This window comes from Nerophis ophidion, linkage group LG17, assembly GCF_033978795.1.
Source record: "Nerophis ophidion isolate RoL-2023_Sa linkage group LG17, RoL_Noph_v1.0, whole genome shotgun sequence".
Taxonomy (NCBI): Eukaryota; Metazoa; Chordata; class Actinopteri; order Syngnathiformes; family Syngnathidae; genus Nerophis; species Nerophis ophidion.
In genome coordinates this window covers 9,165,329-9,187,981 of record NC_084627.1, presented here as the reverse complement: position 1 = coordinate 9,187,981, position 22,653 = coordinate 9,165,329, and the positions used below count along the sequence as shown (strand labels likewise).

The 22,653-nt window shown below is 44.2% G+C and overlaps 2 protein-coding genes across 13 annotated transcripts in view; one reads left to right on the top strand and one right to left on the bottom strand.

The window, feature by feature from the left end:
* Nucleotides 1-17,113, bottom strand: part of polm (polymerase (DNA directed), mu) — a 26,843-nt gene extending 9,730 nt beyond the window's left edge. For 4 of the 12 annotated variants that reach the window (XM_061876075.1, XM_061876074.1, XM_061876076.1 and 1 more), the window contains exons 1-9: nt 16,770-17,108; nt 12,409-12,580; nt 12,210-12,311; nt 9,081-9,251; nt 8,745-8,816; nt 8,538-8,658; nt 4,731-4,863; nt 4,569-4,671; nt 4,283-4,510 (exon numbers count right to left, since the gene is read on the bottom strand). In XM_061876075.1, the coding sequence (XP_061732059.1) occupies nt 4,283-4,510; nt 4,569-4,671; nt 4,731-4,863; nt 8,538-8,658; nt 8,745-8,816; nt 9,081-9,251; nt 12,210-12,311; nt 12,409-12,580; nt 16,770-16,942 (1,275 nt within the window). In that variant the 5' untranslated portion in view covers nt 16,943-17,108. Of the gene's footprint in view, nt 1-4,282; nt 4,511-4,568; nt 4,691-4,730; nt 4,864-6,035; nt 6,098-8,537; nt 8,659-8,744; nt 8,817-9,080; nt 9,252-12,209; nt 12,312-12,408; nt 12,581-16,769 lie in introns of all 12 variants that reach the window. The other 8 variants (XR_009802362.1, XM_061876081.1, XM_061876082.1 and 5 more) reach the window with 6 other exon arrangements.
* A 3,624-nt stretch (nt 17,114-20,737) lies between these two features.
* LOC133535971 (transcriptional activator protein Pur-beta) lies at nt 20,738-22,294 on the top strand. Its single transcript, XM_061876086.1, has 2 exons — nt 20,738-21,752; nt 21,829-22,294. Exon 1 carries the CDS (start codon nt 20,779-20,781, stop codon nt 21,682-21,684), a length of 906 nt encoding a protein of 301 aa, XP_061732070.1. The 5' UTR covers nt 20,738-20,778; the 3' UTR covers nt 21,685-21,752; nt 21,829-22,294.
* The last annotated feature ends 359 nt before the right edge of the window (nt 22,295-22,653 follow it).

The following is a 22,653-nucleotide window of genomic DNA, read 5'->3' as shown; positions in this document are numbered from 1 at the left end:
CACCAGTTCTTTCCGGGTTAATAAAATCCAAACCGGGGTAGTAATTAAAACTCTTTCATCCACTCTTAATCAGAACGGTTCAATCTCTCTTCTCTTGCTTATTTGAAGCGGAAACGACAAACGACCTCGGAGGACATAATGTTTGAAAAAAAGCGAAGTTTTTTAGCCAACTTTTGTATTGAAGGGGGAATTGCAAGCTTCCTGTTGATTTTAGCTGGGAGGTATGACTTTATGAAATATAGGTCTCAGTGAGACCTATATTGAGGTTTTGCTTTCATGTCTGTATGACAGTCCTACTTTGAGTTAGAAGCAGTTTTGTCTGAGCAGGAAGCCGCCATTTTGTGACAGCAGTACACACAACAGCACCAGCCACCAGTTCTTTCCGGGTTAACAAAATCCAAACTGGGGTAGTAATTAAAACTCTTTCATCAATTCCTAATCAGAAGGGTTCAATCTCTCTTCTCTTGCTTATTTCAAGCGTAAACGACAAACCACCTCGGAGGACATAATGTTTGAAAAAAAGCAAAGTTTTTTAGCCAACTTTTGTATTGAAGCGGGAATTGCAAGCTTCTTGTTGATTTTAGCTGGGAGGTATGAGTTTATGAAATATAGGTCTCAGTGAGACCTATATTGAGGTTTTGCTTTCATGTGTGTATGACAGTCCTACTTTGAGTTAGAAGCAGTTTTGTCTGAGCAGGAAGCAGCCATTTTGTGACAGCAGTACACACAACAGCAACAGCCACCAGTTCTTTCCGGGTTAATAAAATCCAAACCGGGGTAGTAATTAAAACTCTTTCATCCACTCTTAATCAGAACGGTTCAATCTCTCTTTTGCTTATTTGAAGCGGAAACGACAAACGGCCTCGGAGGCCATAATGTTTGAAAAAAAGCGAAGTTTTTTAGCCAACTTTTGTATTGAAGCGGGAATTGCAAACTTCCTGTTGATTTTAGCTGGGAGGTATGAGTTTATGAAATATAGGTCTCAGTGAGACCTATATTGAGGTTTTGCTTTCATGTGTGTATGACAGTCCTACTTTGAGTTAGAAGCAGTTTTGTCTGAGCAGGAAGTCGCCATTTTGTGACAGCAGTACACACAACAGCACCAGCCACCAGTTCTTTCCGGGTTAACAAAATCCAAACTGGGGTAGTAATTAAAACTCTTTCATCAATTCCTAATCAGAAGGGTTCAATCTCTCTTCTCTTGCTTATTTCAAGCGTAAACGACAAACCACCTCGGAGGACATAATGTTTGAAAAAAAGCAAAGTTTTTTAGCCAACTTTTGTATTGAAGCGGGAATTGCAAGCTTCTTGTTGATTTTAGCTGGGAGGTATGAGTTTATGAAATATAGGTCTCAGTGAGACCTATATTGAGGTTTTGCTTTCATGTGTGTATGACAGTCCTACTTTGAGTTAGAAGCAGTTTTGTCTGAGCAGGAAGCAGCCATTTTGTGACAGCAGTACACACAACAGCAACAGCCACCAGTTCTTTCCGGGTTAATAAAATCCAAACCGGGGTAGTAATTAAAACTCTTTCATCCACTCTTAATCAGAACGGTTCAATCTCTCTTTTGCTTATTTGAAGCGGAAACGACAAACGGCCTCGGAGGCCATAATGTTTGAAAAAAAGCGAAGTTTTTTAGCCAACTTTTGTATTGAAGCGGGAATTGCAAACTTCCTGTTGATTTTAGCTGGGAGGTATGAGTTTATGAAATATAGGTCTCAGTGAGACCTATATTGAGGTTTTGCTTTCATGTGTGTATGACAGTCCTACTTTGAGTTAGAAGCAGTTTTGTCTGAGCAGGAAGTCGCCATTTTGTGACAGCAGTACACACAACAGCACCAGCCACCAGTTCTTTCCGGGTTAACAAAATCCAAACTGGGGTAGTAATTAAAACTCTTTCATCCACTCCTAATCAGAAGGGTTCAATCTCTCTTCTCTTGCTTATTTCAAGCAGAAACGACAAACGACCTCGGAGGACATAATGTTTGAAAAAAAGCGACATTTTTTAGCCAACTTTTGTATTGAAGTGGGAATTGCAAGCTTCCTGTTGATTTTAGCTGGGAGGTATGAGTTTATGAAATATAGGTCTCAGTGAGACCTATATTGAGGTTTTGCTTTCATGTGTGTATGAGAGTCCTACTTTGAGTTAGAAGCAGTTTTGTCTGAGCAGGAAGCCGCCATTTTGTGACAGCAGTACACACAGCAGCACCAGCCACCAGTTCTTTCCGGGGAAATAAAATCCAAACCGGGGTAGTAATTAAAACTCTTTCATCCACTCCTAATCAGAAGGGTTCAATCTCTCTTCTCTTGCTTATTTGAAGCGGAAACGACAAACGGCCTCGGAGGACATAATGTTTGAAAAAAAGCGAAGTTTTTTAGCCAACTTTTGTATTGAAGGGGGAATTGCAAACTTCCTGTTGATTTTAGCTTGGAGGTATGAGTTTATGAAATATAGGTCTCAGTGAGACCTATATTGAGGTTTTACTTTCATGTGTGTATGAGAGTCCTACTTTGAGTTAGAAGCAGTTTTGTCTGAGCAGGAAGCCGCCATTTTGTGACAGCAGTACACACAACAGCACCAGCCACCAGTTCTTTCCGGGTTAATAAAATCCAAACCGGGGTAGTAATTAAAACTCTTTCATCCAGTCCTAATCAGAAGGGTTCAATCTCTCTTCTCTTGCTTATTTGAAGCGGAAACGACCTCGGAGAACATAATGTTCGAAAAAAAGCGGCATTTTTTAGCCAACTTTTGTATTGAAGGGGGAATTGCAAACTTCCTGTTGATTTTAGCTGGGAGGTATGAGTTTATGAAATATAGGTCTCAGTGAGACCTATATTGAGGTTTTGCTTTCATGTGTGTATGACAGTCCTACTTTGAGTTAGAAGCAGTTTTGTCTGAGCAGGAAGCCGCCATTTTGTGACAGCAGTACACACAACAGCACCAGCCACCAGTTCTTTCCGGGTTAACAAAATCCAAACCGGGGTAGTAATTAAAACTCTTTCATCCACTCTTAATCAGAAGGGTTCAATCCCTCTTCTCTTGCTTATTTCAAGCAGAAACAACAAACGACCTCGGAGGACATAATGTTTGAAAAAAAGCGACATTTTTTAGCCAACTTTTGTATTGAAGTGAGAATTGCAAGCTTCCTGTTGATTTTAGCTGGGAGGTATGAGTTTATGAAATATAGGTCTCAGTGAGACCTATATTGAGGTTTTGCTTTCATGTGTGTATGACAGTCCTACTTTGAGTTAGAAGCAGTTTTGTCTGAGCAGGAAGCCGCCATTTTGTGACAGCAGTTCACACAACAGCACCAGCCACCAGTTATTTCCGGGTTAACAAAATCCAAACCGGGGTAGTAATTAAAACTCTTTCATCCACTCCTAATCAGAAGGGTTCAATCTCTCTTCTCTTGCTTATTTGAAGCCGAAACGACCAACGACCTCGGAGGACATGTTTGAAAAAAAGCGAAATTTTTTAGCCAACTTTTGTATTGAAGGGGGAATTGCAAACTTTCTGTTGATTTTAGCTGGGAGGTATGAGTTTATGAAATATGGGTCTCAGTGAGACCTATATTGATGTTTTGCTTTCATGTGTGTATGACAGTCCTACTTTGAGTTAGAAGCAGTTTTGTCTGAGTAGGAAGCCGCCATTTTGTGACAGCAGTACACACAACAGCACCAGCCACCAGTTCTTTCCGGGTTAACAAAATCCAAACCGGGGTAGTAATTAAAACTCTTTCATCAATTCCTAATCAGAAGGGCTCAATCTCTCTTCTCTTGCTTATTTGAAGCGGAAACGAGAAACGACCTCAGAGGACATAATGTTTGAAAAAAAGCGAAGTTTTTTAGCCAACTTTTGTATTGAAGGGGGAATTGCAGACTTCCTGTTGATTTTAGCTGGGAGGTATGATTTTATGAAATATAGGTCTAACTGAGACCTACGTAGTGGTTTTTGTTCCATGTTTCTACGACGTTCCTGCTGGAAGTTAGAGACAGTTTTGTCTGTGTTTTCTTCCTAGGGGGCTCTAGAGCGCAATTTCGAGTTTGGGGTTTTGGTTTTTTGATTAGATCGCAATTTTCGCCAGTCCTGATGTTTGTGTCAAATTTGAAGCATGTTAAGGGGGTCAAATTACAGCTCAAAGAGGCGGTGGAATAATAATAAAGAATAATAATAATAAAACGTTAGAAATTCAACAGGGTCCTCTGTCCCAAGGGACATCGGTCCCTAAAAACGGGTGACGTGAGAGACGGGCAGTTAGCGGCAGGTGTTCCTCGCCTCACCTTTGAGCCGGTCCAGCCGAGCAGGGCGAAGGCAAACTGGCTGAAGGGCGAGACCACCAGGTCCACTCGCACGGCTCTCCTCCGTGCTCGGCCTTCGGCGTCACCTGTGGCGAGTCCAAAGATGGTGAAGCATCTCTCAAAGTGGTCCATGCTGGAGGCGGGCGGGGCAGGTCCATCTTTGGACTCCATGTAGGAGTTTCTGCTGGTCTTGTGGTACAACAGGAAGTCCTGATCCGGCACAAAGTTAGTGAGGACATGAAGTTCCTTCAGTTCACTTCCTGTTTACCTGCACCTCCAGGCGTGACACCACTTTGGGAATGACACCTTCTTCCCGTCCTTCCTGCGGGTGCGTGATGAGGAAGTCCACGTCATGGCCGCTGAGCTTCCCCCTGGAAGAAGCAGCCGCCACTGAGAACGAGACAGCGTGATGACATCACTGGACTTTTACCTCCTGAACCCTCCCACCAGAGTGACCCGTGACCCCGGCAGCTCCGCGAGGACCGCCTCCTCCACGATGTTCGCAATGGTGTCGGCCTCCGACTTTGTGACGGGCAGCCCCAGGTCGTCATAGTGGGCCAGACCTGGCAGTTCAGTCAGAAACGGGTCAGGAACTGAGATCCGCGCCGAGGCTACGTTCACACTGCAGGGTCAGATGTCCGATCCGGATTGTTTTGGTCAAATATGATCTTTTTATGCGGCCGCTCACATTCTGATGTAAGCGCAAGCTGACCTGACATGAAGTCATAATGTTGCAGTGTTTGCTGAAGTAAACGTGGCTTTTAACTCGAGTCGCTCTCAGTATTTGTAGCAATCTCAAAGATTTTGTGCATCAAAGTCAACATTTTCTGAATTGAATTATTGCGCAAAGAAGCTTAAAGGCCTACTGAAATTGGATTTTCTTATTTAAACAGGGATTACAGGTCCATTCTATGTGTCATACTTGATCATTTCACGATATTGCCATATTTTTGCTGAAAGGATTTAGTAGAGGGGCTTCACGGTGGCAGAGGGGTTAGTGCGTCTGCCTCACAATACGAAGGTCCTGCAGTCCTGGGTTCAAATCCAGGCTCGGGATCTTTCTGTGTGGAGTTTGCATGTTCTCCCCGTGAATGCGTGGGTTCCCTCCGGGTACTCCGGCTTCCTCCCACCTCCAAAGACATGCACCTGGGGATAGGTTGATTGGCAACACTAAAATTGGCCCTAGTGTGTGAATGTGAGTCTGAATGTTGTCTGTCTATCTGTGTTGGCCCTGCGATGAGGTGGCGACTTGTCCAGGGTGTACCCCACCTTCTGCCCGATTGTAGCTGAGATAGGCGCCAGCGCCCCCCGCGACCCCAAAAGGGAATAAGCGGTAGAAAATGGATGGATGGATTTAGTAGAGAACATCGACAATAAAGTTTGCCACTTTTGGTACTTCCTGAAAAAGCCTCGCCTTCACCGGAAGTCGCAGACAATGACGTCGCAAGTTTGGGGGCTCCTCACATATTCACATTGTCTTTATGGGGAGCCTCCGACAAAAACAGTAATTCGGACCGAGAGAACAACAATTCCCCCATTAATTTGAGCGAGGATGAAAGATTTGTGTTTGAGGATATTGATATCGACGAACTAGAAAAAAATAAAGAGTTAAAAAGGAAAAACGCGATAGCATTGAGACGTATTTCGATGTTTTTAAACACATTTACTAGGATAATTCTGGGAAATCCCTTATCTTTCTATTGTGTTGCTAGTGTTTTAGTGAGTTTAATAGTACCTGATAGTCGGAGGTGTTTGTCCACGGGTGTTGACGCCATGTCTCAGAGGAGTCGACGGCAGCTGTACGGACGACACAAGCTCAGCTGATATCCGGTAAGTGGCGACTTTTTAACCACAATTTTCTCACCGAAACCTGCTGGTTGACATTCGGTTGGGATCTATGTCTGCTTGACCGCGCTCTGATCCATAGGAAAGTTTCAGCTCCGGGAATTTTAAACAAGGAATCACCGTGTGTTTGTGTGGCTAAAGGCTAAAGCTTCCCAACTCCATCTTTCTCCTGTGACTTCTCCAATATTAGTTGAACAAATTGAAAAAGATTCAGCAACACAGATCTCCAAAATACTGTGTAATTATGCCGTTAAAGCAGACAACTTTTACCTGTGTGTGTGCGTAGCGCTGATACTTCCTAAAAACGTGTGACGTCCTGCGTACACGTCATCATTACACGACGTTTCCAAGACAAAACTCCCGGGAAATTTAAAATTGTAATTTAGTAAACTAAAGCGGCCGTATTGGCATGTGTTGCAATGTTAATGTTTCATCATTGATATATAAACTATCAGACTGCGTGGTCGCTAGTAGTGGCTTTCAGTAGGCCTTTAAGGGAGCCATATGTAATCATTTAATTAAATAGCCCTGATATGTCAAAAGGCATTAATAAATCATCCATCCATTTTCTACCGCTTGTCCATTTGGGGGTCGCTGGAGCCTATCTCAGCTGTATTCAGGCGCGAGGCGTTGTACACCCTGGACAAGTTGCCACCTCATCACTGGGCCAACACAGATAGACAGACAACATTAACTAAATCATGTTCCAGGGCAGCACGGTGGAACAGGGGTTAGTGCGTCTGCCTCACAATACGAAAGTCCTGAGTAGTCCCGGGTTTGATACTGCGCTCGGTATCTTTCTGTGTGGAGTTTGCATGTTCTCCCCGTGACTGCGTGGGTTCGCTCCGGGTACTCCGGCTTCCTCCCACCTCCAAAGACATGCACCTGGGGATAGGTTGATTGGCAACACTAAAAGAATTGGCCCTAGTGTGTGAATGTGAGTGTGAATGTTGTCCGTCTATCTGTGTTGGCCCTGCGATGAAGTGGTGACTTGTCCAGGGTGTACCCCGCCTTCCACCCATGTGCAGCTGAGATAAGCTCCAGCACCCCCCGCGATACCAAAAGGGGACAAGCGGTAGAAAATGGATGGATGTTCTTTTCCAATACCTCTATAACTGATAACAGTAGTTCAGCCGGCATATGATTATTTCACAATTAGATTTACAGCCCTGAAATCTTATCATTATTATTATTATTACATCTGTTATTGTTTTCATTTCGATGTCCTGCCCTCCACCGTTTGACCAATTTAGAAAGTCCGTGAGCGTGTCACATCCAGGTTACCAGTTACGCACCGCCATCTTCGTCTGGCTACGGCCACTGGTAAAGTTACTAAACATGTCAGACCTTAGTACATCTAAAAGTTACCATTCTCAACTTATTCATGACAAAATATTTTGCATTTTAACATGAGGTTTCCAGTTCATTTGATCATTTAGAGCATCATGTATAGGATAGGCATACATAAGCTTTGTCTTCAGCCTATTCCTTTTTCAGTGATTCTTGTTATTTTATTTTATTTTTGTGTGTAAATGTGTATAATAGTTAAATATGTCTAATCTGTACTGTTAATCTGGTCACACAAAATGGTTGATTGTTGATTATATGACCGAAATAAACTTAATTTCATTCATTCATTAATTTTATAATTTATTATGACACCCAAAATGTTTTTTCTTTTACCCTTTCAATATCTACTCCGTCTATTTTTATTTGTTCTTGATTTTCCCGTCTACTGTCACCAAATAGCATTATTTTAGTTTTACTGAGATTCAAAGATAAGTCTATTTTGTCTAAGCATCTTTTTAATGTGTTCATTTCTCCTGTTATTATTTGTATTAGCTTGTGTGTGTTCTCTCCTGAACAAAACACAGTTGTATCATCTGCAGATAATACTAACTTGAAGTCCTTTGAAACTTTACAAATGCAGCCTGCATGAAGATTGAACAATTTTGGTCCAAGTATTGATCCCTGAGGTACGCCACAAAAAATGTTCAGCTCTGTGAAAGTGTGTTGGCCTGTATACACGTATTGCTTCCTGTTGGTTAAGTAGCTTCTAACCCAGTTTAAGACCAACCCTCTGATTGCATACTTTTCTAATTTGTTTATTAAGATGCTGCGATTAATTGTGTCAAATGCTTTTGTTAAATCCATAAACGCTGCAGCAGCACACCTTTTGCTAACTACTGCATTGGTGATGTCTTCCGTTATCTGATTACTGCCATTGATGTTGAGATGTTGGATGTTTTGATGACATTCTGCTCGGATGAGGACGCGTTGAAGACACATCCATTTTATTTCCACATACGAAAGAGGTCTGAGTTGGATATGAAAAATATGGGCGATGGAAAATCGGAATCGACCTGCAGTGTGAGCGGGACCTGAGACTCACCTGCTCGCTGTGCTCGGTTGAGAGTGCGTCCTGACTGACGTAACTGGTGAAGGTTCTGGATGCCATCTCGGAACCACTGATCTGCCGTCTTTACTCCGACTCCAAAAATTCCTGTCAGGACCTGGAACACGTTGCGGTCAAGACAGAGTTGAACATCAGTGCCGTCAAGGCCACCGATACGTTCTAGAAGCTTAGACCCATGTAGACCTTCATGGCCTGGTAACGCTCAGACTGTTTAGTGGACTCCACCTCGCAGGACGCTCCGGTCTCCAAAATGTCCTGCAAGGATAGAAGTCACTATAGTCGGTTAAGGACAAAAAAAAAAAAAAAAAGAAAAAAGAAATATTTGTATAGCGCTTTTCTACCTTCAAAGTACTCAAAGCGCTTTGACACTATTTCCACATTCACGCCCATCAGGAGCAAGGGGGAAGTGTCTTGCTCAAGGACGTGACCAGGATGGCAGACCCGGGGATCGAACCAGGTACCCTCTACCAACCGGGCCACGCCGTCCCCCAAAAGTGTTGTATCAGAACCAAGAATTACCTGGATGACCTTCAGCGAGTGTTCCCCCAGGCAGGGGCATCCTCGGAGCTGCCTCATGTTCGTCACCGCCTCGGGAAGAGACCTCAGCACGGCGGCGCCGCGGCGGAACGCCAGGCCTCGCTTATCGTCGTCACACAGCTCGGCATTTTCAGCCAGCAGCGACAAAGCATCCTGACAAGAAAAGACACTCTCGTTGGCTGTCAGAGCAAACACAAGCCACGCCCCTTTGATTGTGTCTCAAATGCAACACTTCACTCAGTACATTTCACTAAGTACACTGTGTACTTATTTCCTGAGTGCGCACATTTTGACAGTGTAGTCTAGTCATTCCTAATATTCCTTGCCTGTCATTATTTGGAGTGAGACACCTCCCCTCCACTTTGGGGGTGGGCGTCCATCACTGTAAACACACATTTTGAGTGTTTTGAGTGCACTACATTTTAAAGTCAATGCACTAAGCACTTAAAGTATGGAGGTGAGACACTGTATAGTAGAGGAGTAAAACCCTTATTAAAAGTCGTGGCTGCCAGGCAGTGCAATTTTCAATGGCTAAACAACACAACATTTTTTAACTTAAAGGAGCCATATGTGGAAATTTCCCGTCAAAACATCATTAAATGGCACGAATATATCAAAAGGCATTAAGAAATCATGTTGTTTTCTAAAAAAATCTATAACTGATAACAGTAGTTCAGCCGGGATATGCTCATTTCAAAATCACATTTACAGCCCCAAAATCTTGTTATTGTTTTCATTTCCATGCCCCGCCCTCCACCGTTTGACCAATTACAAAGTCTGTGAGTGCGTCACATCCAGGTTGCCAGTTACGCACCGCCCTCTTCATCTGGCTACTGCCACTGGTAAAGTTACTAAACATGTCAGACCTTAGTCCATCTAAAAAAAAGTTACCTTTCTTAACTTATTCATGACAAAGCCAGGATCAAAACCAGAATTTGTATCGGGGGTGCCTTTGAAAGATGAAACGAATGAAGATGTTTTTCATCTGACGCCAAACTAGCTAATTTCCTCCTTGATAGGCATTTACGTTTTCTTATTACTTGTAATAAATGGAAATGGACATTTGTTATGTAAACTATATTGTCCAATACAGTCTATGATCTTGTCTAACAAAGTGAGTATGTTCCTGCAACCAATGCTTAGTGTGATGGTGTTTCGCTCCTAGTGTAATGCTAAGCATACTAGCCCGGTCAATGACACATTGACATACTAATTGCGGTTGCTGGTACTGTATGTGCATCAGGCACATATGGGGAGGTATCTGCTTGGCAAAATATAACGCATTACATGTCATGATTTCCCAGTGTGTGGAACGCTCATCCTGACCACCTGAGGGCACCACAGACTGTGGATTATTTCAAAAAAGGCTTAAAAACCCTTCTTTTAAAAAAAAAAAGCCTTTTATAGATGCATGCATACTAGTTCTAGCTATTAGGCTGTTCTAGTTTTTATTTTTATTTCATTTTTTAAGACACTGTAGCACTTTGAGGTTATTTACTCAATGTAAAGTGTTTTTTAAGAATAAAATATACTATTATGATTTGTGTATTGACATGGTAGTAGGCTATATGATTTATGCGTAACGTGTTTTTTGCGTAACGTGGGTTGACTCATAGAATGGCACTCTGCACTGAAAGATGGTGACGTGCGTACATGGAAGAGAATACAGTGCGTCAGGTTGGATGCAACATGGGGTTATGCTGAACGAAATGTAGCGGTGATTTTACTGTTGGACTTGGCTTGCCATCAAAGTAGGCTTTTGCAATATATAATGTATTATATGTAAGTATTTCGATGGTGGTCCGTGCAGTCAAACTAGACATTTTCGCAGGGTAATGCCAACAATCTGTCCCATCCATCCATCTTCTTCCGCTTATCCGAGGTCGGGTCGCGGGGGCAACAGCCTAAGCAGGGAAACCCAGACTTCCCTCTCCCCAGCCACTTCGTCTAGCTCTTCCCGGGGGATCCCGAGGCATTCCCAGGCCAGCCGGGAGACATAGTCTTCCCAACGTGTCCTGGGTTTTCCCCGTTGGACGTGCCCTAAACACCTCCCTAGGGAGGCGTTCGGGTGGCATCCTGACCAGATGCCCGAACCACCTCATCTGGCTCCTCTCCATGTGGAGGAGCAGCGGCTTTACTTTGAGCTCCTCCCGGACGGCAGAGCTTCTCACCCTATCTCTAAGGGAGAGACCCACCACACGGCGGAGGAAACTCATTTCGGCCGCTTGTACCCGTGATCTTGTCCTTTCGGTCATGACCCAGAGCTCATGACCATAGGTGAGGATGGGAACGTAGATCGACCGGTAAATTGAGAGCTTCGCCTTCCGGCTCAGCTCCTTCTTCACCACAACGGATCGGTACAACGTCCGCATTACTGAAGATGCCGCACCGACGATCCACTCTTCCCCCACTCGTGAACAAGACTCCTAGGTACTTGAGCACCTCCACTTGGGGCAGGGTCTCCTCCCCAACCCGGAGATGGCACTCCACCCTTTTCCGGGCGAGAACCATGGACTCGGACTTGGAGGTGCTGATTCTCATTCCAGTCGCTTCACACTCGGCTGCGAACCGATCCAGTGAGAGCTGAAGATCCCGGTCGGATGAAGCCATCAGGACCACATCATCTGCAAAAAGCAGAGACCTAATCCTGCGGTCACCAAACCGAACGAATCTGTCCCAACTCTCGACTAAAATTTTGCTGCGTAACTTGACAAATACATTTGGCTAATTGACATCAGTGAAATGTGGCATAATTACTGAGTAAACAATCTTGCAAGAAATATAATAAAAGCGTAGAACTCGTCACTTGCCATTTGAAGTTCTTGGACTAGGATTTGTATCTGGCAACCTCAGTCATGGAGAGTGGGAGAGGACTACAGAATTTTGACCGTGATTGCAGTATCATTTCTGGCCACATTACTACATATGGCTCCTTTAACATTGGTCAGGTTCATTAAAATTAGATTTATTCATCTACAGTTGGCCCTTCTAGATAAAAAAGGTCACGTAGACTTTCTTAGCCTGTCTGTTACCTTCCCCGATTGAATGGAGAATGAGCCGTTCTAAAACTGCCAATGTAAAAAAAAAAAAACAATGTTAAAGAGAATATACCGTCAATATGGCGTTGTTGTTGTTCAGCGCAGTCCTCCTCTGACAAGCGTAAACAGGAATAGAGAGCGTCGCCACCTCGCATCCGCCTGATGTCGGCTGTTCCTGGAGGACAAAGATCATCAGAATGCGCACAATTGGAGTGACGAGATTCAAATATAATACAGAAATAAATACAAAAATGTTGATGTTTGTTGTTTACACGCAGTTTGTGTCGCTCCAGTATGTCGACAGGATGTCCCGCCCCCAGGCTGTCTGTCAACCAACCGACGTCCACAAGGTGAGCAGGCGTCCGGTCGTGACCCTGTGACGTCAGCCACCTTCTGACGTCATCGCCCGTGTTCTTCTCGGAGACGACGTGTGTGACACTTTCACTGCCAAAGGCAAAACGAGTGCATGTAAGTGAAGGCCGATAGTACACAACATTGGCCTTAAACAAAAAAGATGTGACTTTAAGGACCCTTCTATCCCAGTTTGTGTATAAATAATCATACTTGCCAACCCTCACGATTTTACCGGGAGAGTCCCGAATTCGAGTGCCTCTCCCAAAAATCTCCAAGGGCAAACATTCTCCCGATTGAGTTTCTTTGTACTTGTGCAATGACAATAAAGAACTATCCTAGCCTATCCTATTTCCACCCAGACAACAATATTGGGGGCGTGCCTTTAGTGTCCTCTCTCACCTGAAACTTTCACCCTTTAACGTCCGCATGCTGTCCTCAGTCATGTCCGCTTTTCCTCCATATAAACAGCGTGCCGAGCCAGTCTGGAACTGAGGTCTGTAATTTTCATCATAGGTACACTTCAACTGTGAAAGACAGAATGTGGAAAAAAAAATCCAGGAATTCACATTGTAGGAATATTAAAGAATTTATTTGTAAATGATGGTGGAAAATAAGTATTTGGTCAACCATTCAAAGCTCTCACTGATGGAAGGAGGTTTTGGCTCCAAATCTCAGGATACATGGCCCCATTCATTCTTTCCTTAACACGGATCAATCGTCCTGTCCTCTTAGCAGAAAAACAGCCCCAAAGCATGATGTTTCCACCCCCATGCTTCACAGTAGGTGTGATGTTCTTGGGATGCAACTCAGTATTCTTCTTCCTCCAAACACGACGAGTTGAGTTTATACCAAAATGGATACATGGATGATACAGCAGAGGATTGGGAGAATGTCATGTGGTCAGATGAAACCAAAATAGAACTTTTTGGTATAAACTCAACTCGTCGTGTTTGGAGGAAGAAGAATACTGAGTTGCATCCCAAGAACACCACACCTACTGTAAAGCATGGGGGTGGAAACATCTTGCTTTGGGGCTGTTTTTCTGCTAAGGGGACAGGACGATTGATCCGTGTTAAGGAAAGAATGAATGGGGCCATGTATCGTGAGATTTTAAGCCAAAACCTCCTTCCATTAGTGAGAGCTTTGAATGGTTGACCAAATACTTATTTTCCACCATAATTTACAAATAAATTCTTTAAAATTCCAACAATGTGAATTCCTGGATTTTTTTTCACATTCTGTCTCTCACAGTTGAAGTGTACCTATGATGAAAATTACAGACCTCTGTCATCATTTTAAGTGGGAGAACTTGCACAATCGCTGGCTGACTAAATACTTTTTTGCCTTTCTCTCTCTCTCTCTCTCTATATATATATATATATATATATATATATATATATATATATATGAATAAAATAAATACTTGAATTTCAGTGAATTACAGCTACACGTATATAATATATATATATATACATATATGCAGCTGTAATTCACTGAAATATATATATATATATATATAAATATATAATACACACATACATTAGCGATGTCCGATAATGGCTTTTTTGCCGATAATCCGATATTGTCCAACTCTTAATTACCGATTCCGATGTCAACTGATACCGATATATACAGTCTTGAAATTAACACATTGCAGGGTTTCCCACACATTCCTTTATTTGTGGCCGCCCGCCACAAAAGAATTACGGCCGCCACAAATAAAAATCAAAAAATTATTATTTTTATTTTATTTATTTTTTTTTTCAGCTTTTGACTCGCTCGACCGCTCATAAAAGCAATGGGACTCTGTCTGTGAATGGAGCTTGTAGTTACATATTATATAAATATGTAAATATGTATTATAGATATGTACATAAAGTGTTGTAATTATATTCCAACTCCGCGTTCTTCTTGATCATCGCTGCCGTCACTGTCTCCCGCCCCCCCCGCCCCCCGCCGCCCGACCACACCACCACGAATACATGCCTGATCTGTATGAAACACTGCATTGTTATGCCTAATTCTGTTGTGATGCCCCGCTAGATGCATTAAACAATGTAACAAGGTTTAGGTAGGGGTAGGGGGTAGCACGGGGTGTGTATTGTAGCGTCCCAGAAGAGTTAGTGCTGCAAGGGGTTTTGAGTATTTGTTTTGTTGTGTTTATGTTGTGTTACGGTGCGGATGTTATCCTGAAATGCGTTTGTCATTCTTGTTAGGTCTGGGTTCACAGTGTGGCGAATATTTGTAAAAGTGTTAAAGTTGTTTATTCGGCCACCCTCAGTGTGACCTGTATGGCTGTTGAGGAAGTATGGCTTGCATTCACTTGTGCGTGTGAAAAGCCGCAGATATTATGTGACTGGGCCAGCATGCAATGGTTTATCTGTACAATACTATCTTGCCGATTGTATTGTACCATATGTCCCGGCAAGAAATCTGCGTTCAAAAGACTCCGGCTTATTAGTGATTCCCTGGAGCCCAAAAAAAGTCTGCGGGCTATAGAGCGTTTTCCGTTTGGGCTCCAGTACTCTGGAATGCCCTCCCGGTAACAGTTCGAGATGCCACCTCAGTAGAAGCATTTAAGTCTCACCTTAAAACTCATCTGTATACTCTAGCCTTTAAATAGACTCCCTTTTTAGACCAGTTGATCTGCCGTTTCTTTTCTTTTTCTTCTATGTCCCACTCTCCCTTGTGGAGGGGGTCCGGTCCGATCCGGTGGCCATGTACTGCTTGCCTGTGTATCGGCTGGGGACATCTCTGCGATGCTGATCCGCCTCTGCTTGGGATGGTTTCCTGCTGGCTCCGCTGTGAACGGGACTCTCGCTGCTGTGTTGGATCCGCTTTGGACTGGACTCTCGCGACTGTGTTGGATCCATTGTGGATTGAACTTTCACAGTATCATGTTAGACCCGCTCGACATCCATTGCTTTCCTCCTCTCTAAGGTTCTCATAGTCATTATTGTCACCGATGTCCCACTGGTTGTGAGTTTTCCTTGCCCTTATGTGGGCCTACCGAGGATGTCGTGGTGGTTTGTGCAGCCCTTTGAGACACTAGTGATTTAGGGCTATATAAGTAAACATTGATTGATTGATATTATGTGACTGGGCCAGCATGCAAAGGTTTATCTGTACAATACTATCTTGCCGATTGTATTGTACCATATGTCCCGGCAAGAAATCTGCCTTCAAAGGATTCCGGCTTATTAGTGATTCCCAAAGCCCAGAAAAAGTCTGCGGGCTATAGAGCGTTTTCCGTTCGGGCTCCAGTACTCTGGAATGCCCTCCCGGTAACAGTTCGAGATGCTACCTCAGTAGAAGCATTTAAGTCTCACCTTAAAACTCATTTGTATACTCTAGCCTTTAAATAGACCTCCTTTTTAGACCAGTTGATCTGCCGCTTCTTTTCTTTCTCCTATGTCCCCCCCCTCCCTTGTGGAGGGGGTCCGGTCCGATGACCATTGATGAAGTACTGGCTGTCCAGAGTCGAGACCCAGGATGGACCGCTCGTCGGGACCCAGGATGGACCGCTCGCCTGTATCGATTGGGGACATCTCTACGCTGCTGATCCGCCTCCGCTTGAGATGGTCTCCTGTGGACGGGACTCTCGCTGCTGTCTTGGATCCGCTTTGAACTGAACTCTCGCGGCTGTGTTGGAGCCACTATGGATTGAACTTTCACAGTATCATGTTAGACCCGCTCGACATCCATTGTTTTCGGTCCCCTAGAGGGGGGGGGGTTGGCCACATCTGAGGTCCTCTCCAAGGTTTTTCATAGTCAGCATTGTCACTGGCTGGATGTGAATTCTCCCTGCCCACTGGGTGTGAGTTTTCCTTGCCCTTTTGTGGGTTCTTCCGAGGATGTTGTAGTCGTAAGGATTTGTGCAGTCCTTTGAGACATTTGTGATTTGGGGCTATATAAATAAACATTGATTGATTGATTCCCCCTACTTCCGTGTACACAGCGGCGTTTTAAAAAGTCATACATTTTATGTTTTGAAACCGATAATTTTGAAACTGATACCGATAATTTCCGATATTACATTTTAAGGCATTTATTGTCCGATAATATCGGCAGCCCAAAATTATCGGCCATATATATATATATATATATATATATATATATATATATATATATATATATATACACACGTACACCCCCCAGCGGGCCTTTTGAGTATCTCCCTAATTCTGAGGTCTCAAGGTTGGCAAGTATGTACATAATTGAATAAATAACTCCCTCATGCTTCAGTTGGGTTGAAATAAATACAAACTATGACACAAACCTGAAGGTGTCGTCCACTCGGAAGCCTTTTTTCCGGCCTAGTTGGGTGAGAAAAGTTCTTCTACTGGAGCCCATCTTCCTCTCCAGCAGGTACGAAACCACCTGCGGGAACTTGGAGGCTTTGTCTGGCCTGCTGCTGCCAGAGGACACTTTTCTTCGCTTAGGCGGCACCATTTTTCACCTAAAAACAAACTTGTACAAACATTGAGCCACCTTGTCTGTTTAAAAGCTGAAATATGTCATGTTTTGTTGCGTTCAGAGCAATATTCAGCCCGGAAGTAACATCTTCTTCGGATGGTGTTTTCAAACTGTCAGGTCAGTTGTCGCCACCTGCTGGAGGATTTTATTATTACTGCTATCACACTGTATGACAGGGGTGTCCAAACTTTTTCCACTGAGGGCCGCACACTGAAATATCAAAGCAAGCGGGGGCCATTTTCATCATTTTTATTTTAAAAACCAATACAATATATGTATAAAACATATACATGTAGGCCTCCACTCAGGGGACCCCAAAAGGTTTTGGTCCAAAAAAATGTGTCAGTATTCAGTATTATTATTTTTATTATTATGCAAGTTTTAATGGCCTACTGAAATGAGATGTTCTTATTCAAACTGGGATAGCAGGTCCATTCTATGTGTCATACTTGATCATTTCGCGATATTGCCATATTTTTGCTGGAAAGATTTAGTAGGGACGGTGTGGCGCAGTGGAAGAGTGGCCGTGTGCAACCCGAGGGTCCCTGGTTCAATCCCCACCTAGCACCAACCTCTTCATGTCTGTTGTGTCCTGAGCAAGACGCTTGGCTCTTGCTGTTTAGCGCCTTCCATGGCAGCTCCCCCATTAGTATGTGAATGGGTAAATGTGGAAGTAGTGTCAAAGCGCTTTGAGTACCTTGGAGGTAGAAAAGCGCTATACAAGTATAACTCATTTAGAGAACATCGACGATAACGTTTGCAACTTTTGGTCGCTAATAAAAAAGCCTTGCCTGTACCGGAAGTAGCAGACGATGTGCGCGTGACGTCACGGGTTGTGGAGCTCCTCACATCTGAACATTGTTTACAATCATGGCAACCAGCAGCTAAAGCGATTCAAACCCAGAAAGCGACAATTTCCCCATTAATTTGAGCGAGGATGAAAGATTCGTGGATGAGGATAGAGAGTGAAGGACTAGAAAAAAAATTAAAAACATTTCTAAAAAGTTTTACAAATGTTTTTAAAAAAGGCGAGGGCAGTGAGAGCGATTCAGATGTTAACAGACACATTTATTAGGATAATTCTGGAAAATCCCTTATCTGCTTACTGTGTTACTAGTGTTTTAGTGAGATTATATGGCCTACTGTCACCCACTACTACCAACCACGCAGTCTGATAGTTTATACATCAATGATGAAATATTAACATTGCAACACATGCCAATACGGCCTTTTTAGTTTACTAAATTGCAATTTTAAATTTCCCGCTAGGTATCCTGCTGAAAACGTTGCGGAATGATGATACTTATGTTGACGCGTGCGTGTGACGTTATTAGTTGGAGCAGAAATTTTATCCCAGCACCACTCACGGCTAAAAGTCGTCTGCTTTAATGGCATAATTACACAGTATTTTGGACATCTGTGTTGCTGAATCTTTTGCAATTTGTTCAATTAATAATGGAGACGTCAAAGAAGAAAGATGTAGGTGTGAAGCAGAGTATTGCAGCTGCCTTTAGCAACCAAAACCGGTGTTTCTATGTTTGTTGTAAAGCTTTGATATGGAACAGAGCGGTCAAGCAAACATGTCAACCAGCAAGTTTTTGGATGAGAAAATTGTTGTTTTACGTCGGCTCTTCCCAGAGACTTGAGCGGAGTTTGCGTCCTCCTGCAGCAGCTGTAAAAAAGGCAGCTGTGACTTTCTTGGCTCCTCCATATGGCTTCACTCAAAGACACTGGCGGTCACCACACCCTTCCGACTTTCAGGTATGACTTTATAATCTCACTAAAACACTAGTAACACAATAAGCAGATAAGTGATTTTCCAGAATTATCCTAGTAAATGTGTCTAATAACATCTGAATCGCTCTCACTGCCCTGTCTTTTTTTTTTCTTCTTCTTCTAGTCCTTCACTCTCACTATCCTCATCCACGAATCTTTCATCCTTGCTCCACTTAATGGGGAAATTGTCACTTTCTTAGTCCGAATCGCTCTCGCTGCTGGTGGCCATGATTGTAAACAATGTTCAGATGTGAGGAGCTCCACAACCCGTGACGTCACGTGCACATTGTCTGCTACTTCCGGTACATGCAAGGCTTTTTTATTAGCGACCAAAAGTTGCGAACTTTATCGTGGATGTTCTCTACTAAGTCCTTTCAGCAAAAATATGGCAATATCGCGAAATGATCAAGTATGACACATAGAATGGACCTGCTATCCCCGTTTGAATAAGAACATCTCATTTCAGTAGGCTTCTAAAGGCCTGCTGAAACCCACTAGTACAAACCACACTTTCTGATAGTTTATATATCAATGATAAAATCTTTCCAGCGAGGTTTCTTGTTGAAAACGTCGCGGAATGATGACGCAATGATGACACGTGTTTGTGATGTTATTGGTTGGAGGGGACATATTATCCCAGCACCACTCACGGCTAAAAGTCGTCTCTTTTCATCGTGCAATTACACAGTATTCTGGACATCTGTGTTGCTGAATCTTTTGCAATTTGTTCAATTAATAATGGAGACGTCAAAGTAGAAAGATGGAGGTGGGAAGCTTTTAGCCTTTAGCCACACAAACACACGGTAGTTCCTTGTTTAGAATTCCTGGAGGTGAAGCTTTACTATGGATCAGAGGGTTCAAGCGAACATGGATCCCGACTACATGTCAACCGGCAGGTTTCGGTGAGAAAATTGTGGTAATAAGTCGCCTCTTACCGGGGATCAGCAGAGCTTCTGTCCTCCTACAGCTTTGTGACTTCCCTCAGAGACTCTGGTGTCAACACACCCGTGGGCACACCCCTCCGACTATCAGGTACTATTTAACTCACTAAAACACTAGCAACACAATAGGCAGATAAGGGATTTCCCAGAATTATCCAAGAAAATGTGTTGAAAAACATCTGAATCACTCCCACTGCAATCGCCTTTTTTTTTTCTAGTCCTTCACTCTAAATTTCCTCATCCACGAATCTTTCATCCTCACTCAAATTAACGGGGAAATTGTCGCTTTCTCGGTCCGAATAGGTGTTGCTGCTGGAGGCTCACATTATACACAATGTGCGGATGTGAGTAGCCCTACAACCAGTGAGGTCACGCGCACATCGTCCGCTACTTCTGGTACAGGCAAAGCTTTTTTATTAGCGACCAAAAGTTGCGAACTTTATCGTCGATGTTCTCTACTAAATCCTTTCAGCAAAAATATGGCAATATCGCAAAATGGTCAAGTATGACACATAGAATGGACCTGCTATCCCCGTTTAAATAGGAACATCTCATTTCAGTAGGACTTTAAAGCAAACCTGAAGGAGAAACATCAATAAGTTGTTTTAATTCTGACAGAATTCCACTCTGCTTTGAAGTAAGTGGAAATGTGCTGCCCCCTGTAGGCAGGAGTTGGTTGCGTGTACAGAAATGGGAAAGCTTTGACAGCGAAAGTGTTGATCCGCCATGTTGGTCGACCGTCTTTGTTTGTTTCTTCTTGAAAGCACTGTTGGGTTTTTTATAGTAGTTTTGCCAACGTAGTAAAGTCAAAAACATTTCGTAAACATGACGTCATACTGATGACATTTTACACAAGAGGCTGAAAATAGTTGAAGAAGAACGCAACCGGAACTTCCCTTTCCACCAATGGCATGCGAGAGCTACAACACGAAGGCTTGACTGACAGGGAAGGTGGACCAATGAAAAGGCCGCACAGGCGATGACGCGCATGACGGACAGGCCGCTCAGCCAATCGCGTTCCTCACGAGCGCAGCTCCGTCGCGCGTGAAGGCGGCGCGCGCTGACCGGAGAGGAGGAGATGGGCAGAAGCTGAACATGGCGGATGGTGACAGCGGGAGTGAGCGCGGCGGTAGCAGCGGGGGAGGAGGCGGCGGAGGCGGCTTCCAGCACTTCCAAAGGGACCAGGAGACCCAGGAGCTCGCCTCCAAGCGCCTCGACATCCAGAATAAACGCTTCTACCTGGACGTCAAGCAGAACAACAAGGGCCGCTTCATCAAGATCGCCGAGGTCGGGGCCGGGGGCTCCAAGAGTCGCCTGACCCTCTCCCTGTCAGTGGCCGCGGAGGTGCGCGACTACCTCGGGGACTTCATCGAGCATTACGCCCAGCTGGGGCCCAGCAGCCCCGAGCAGATCGCCCAGGCCTCCGCCGGCGAGGACGGAGGGCCTCGGCGAGCCCTGAAGAGCGAGTTTCTGGTGCGGGAGAACCGCAAGTACTACTTGGACTTGAAGGAGAACCAGCGGGGGAGGTTCCTGCGGATCCGGCAGACCGTCAACCGCGGGCCGGGCTTCGGCATGGGCGGCCCGGTGGCTGCAGGCATGCTGGCCGGCCAGACCATAGCCCTTCCGGCCCAGGGCTTGATCGAGTTCCGAGACGCGCTGGCCAAGCTGATCGACGACTACGGCGGCGACGACGACGAGCTGGCCGCGGGGGGCCTGGCCGCGGGGGGGTTCGGCGAGCTCCCCGAGGGCACGTCCATCATGGTGGACTCCAAGCGCTTCTTCTTCGACGTGGGCTCCAACAAATACGGCGTCTTCCTGCGCGTCAGCGAGGTGAAGCCCAGCTACCGGAACTCCATCACGGTTCCCTTCAAGGCCTGGGCCAAGTTCGGCGGCGCGTTCAGCCGCTACGCCGAGGAGATGAAGGAGATCCAGGAGCGGCACCGGGACAAGATGTACGAGCGGCGGGACGAGTCCGAGGGCGACGACGTGGACGACGACTGACGGCGAGGAGGAGAACGTGCATGAGTGTCCGGCGGCCTCCTCATAGTGTTTTAAAAATGTGACTCACAGTAAGGCTCTCCTACATGAAAGCTACTTTTAGCATCCTGTCGTCTTGTTCTTGTTCAGTTTGTGGGGTGTTTGCAGGGCAGATACGTGACGTCACTCTTGAGGAGGACCCTCATGAGGAGCAGCTGTCAATCACAAAAAGGATTACTCCAAATGTTAGAGGAACTCATTGAGAGGATTAGTCGGCCCAAATTAAAGCTGGGACTCTAGTCCGCACACACATACTTAGCAATATTGTCACAGGGGCCCGGCGGGGAGGACGGAAACCTTCCTCGGTGCTCCGTGGGGCCCAAAAGTGCGGCCGGGGCTCCGTGGGGCCCGTCAGGGACACACCAACTCTCCACAGACGCTGGACACAAACCTTTTTTTTTTTTTTTTTTTTTTTTTCTTTTCCAAAAGAGAACTATATTGACATAAGATTATAGGAAAGATATAACAAACCAGCAGAAAAAAAAAGATATTTTCAAATACTTATAAAGGAAATTGTATTGTGTAAAGGAATTTCATCAGTTTTAAAAATAAAGAAAATCTTAATTTCTTCAAAGTACATTCTTTTTTTTACGTTTCTTCACCAGAGCGCTCTTGGTTTGGTTTTTCTACACATCGAAAACACTTTCTCTGCATAACAATCTTTGCTCAAAATGTTGCTTAGATCAGTGGTTCTCAAACTCTTCACTAAGTACCAACTAAAAAAAACTCTATAATGACCAATATTCAAACAGTAGGCCTAAGTATTCATTAAAATATCTAAGTATATTTTGGGCCACTGGAAGATTGCACAGTTTGAACAGTAACACTGTGTTTAAAGATAGGAAAATGAGACACTAATCATTCTATGGTGTGCCACTAAATGTAGTCCATATATATATGTTTGCATTATACGCTACTTTGTATTAGCAAGAG

What these genes read in the sequence shown, in the direction of transcription:
- LOC133535971 (XM_061876086.1), top strand. Translation starts at nt 20,779, where the DNA reads ATGGCGGATGGTGACAGCGGGAGTGAGCGCGGCGGTAGCAGCGGGGGA.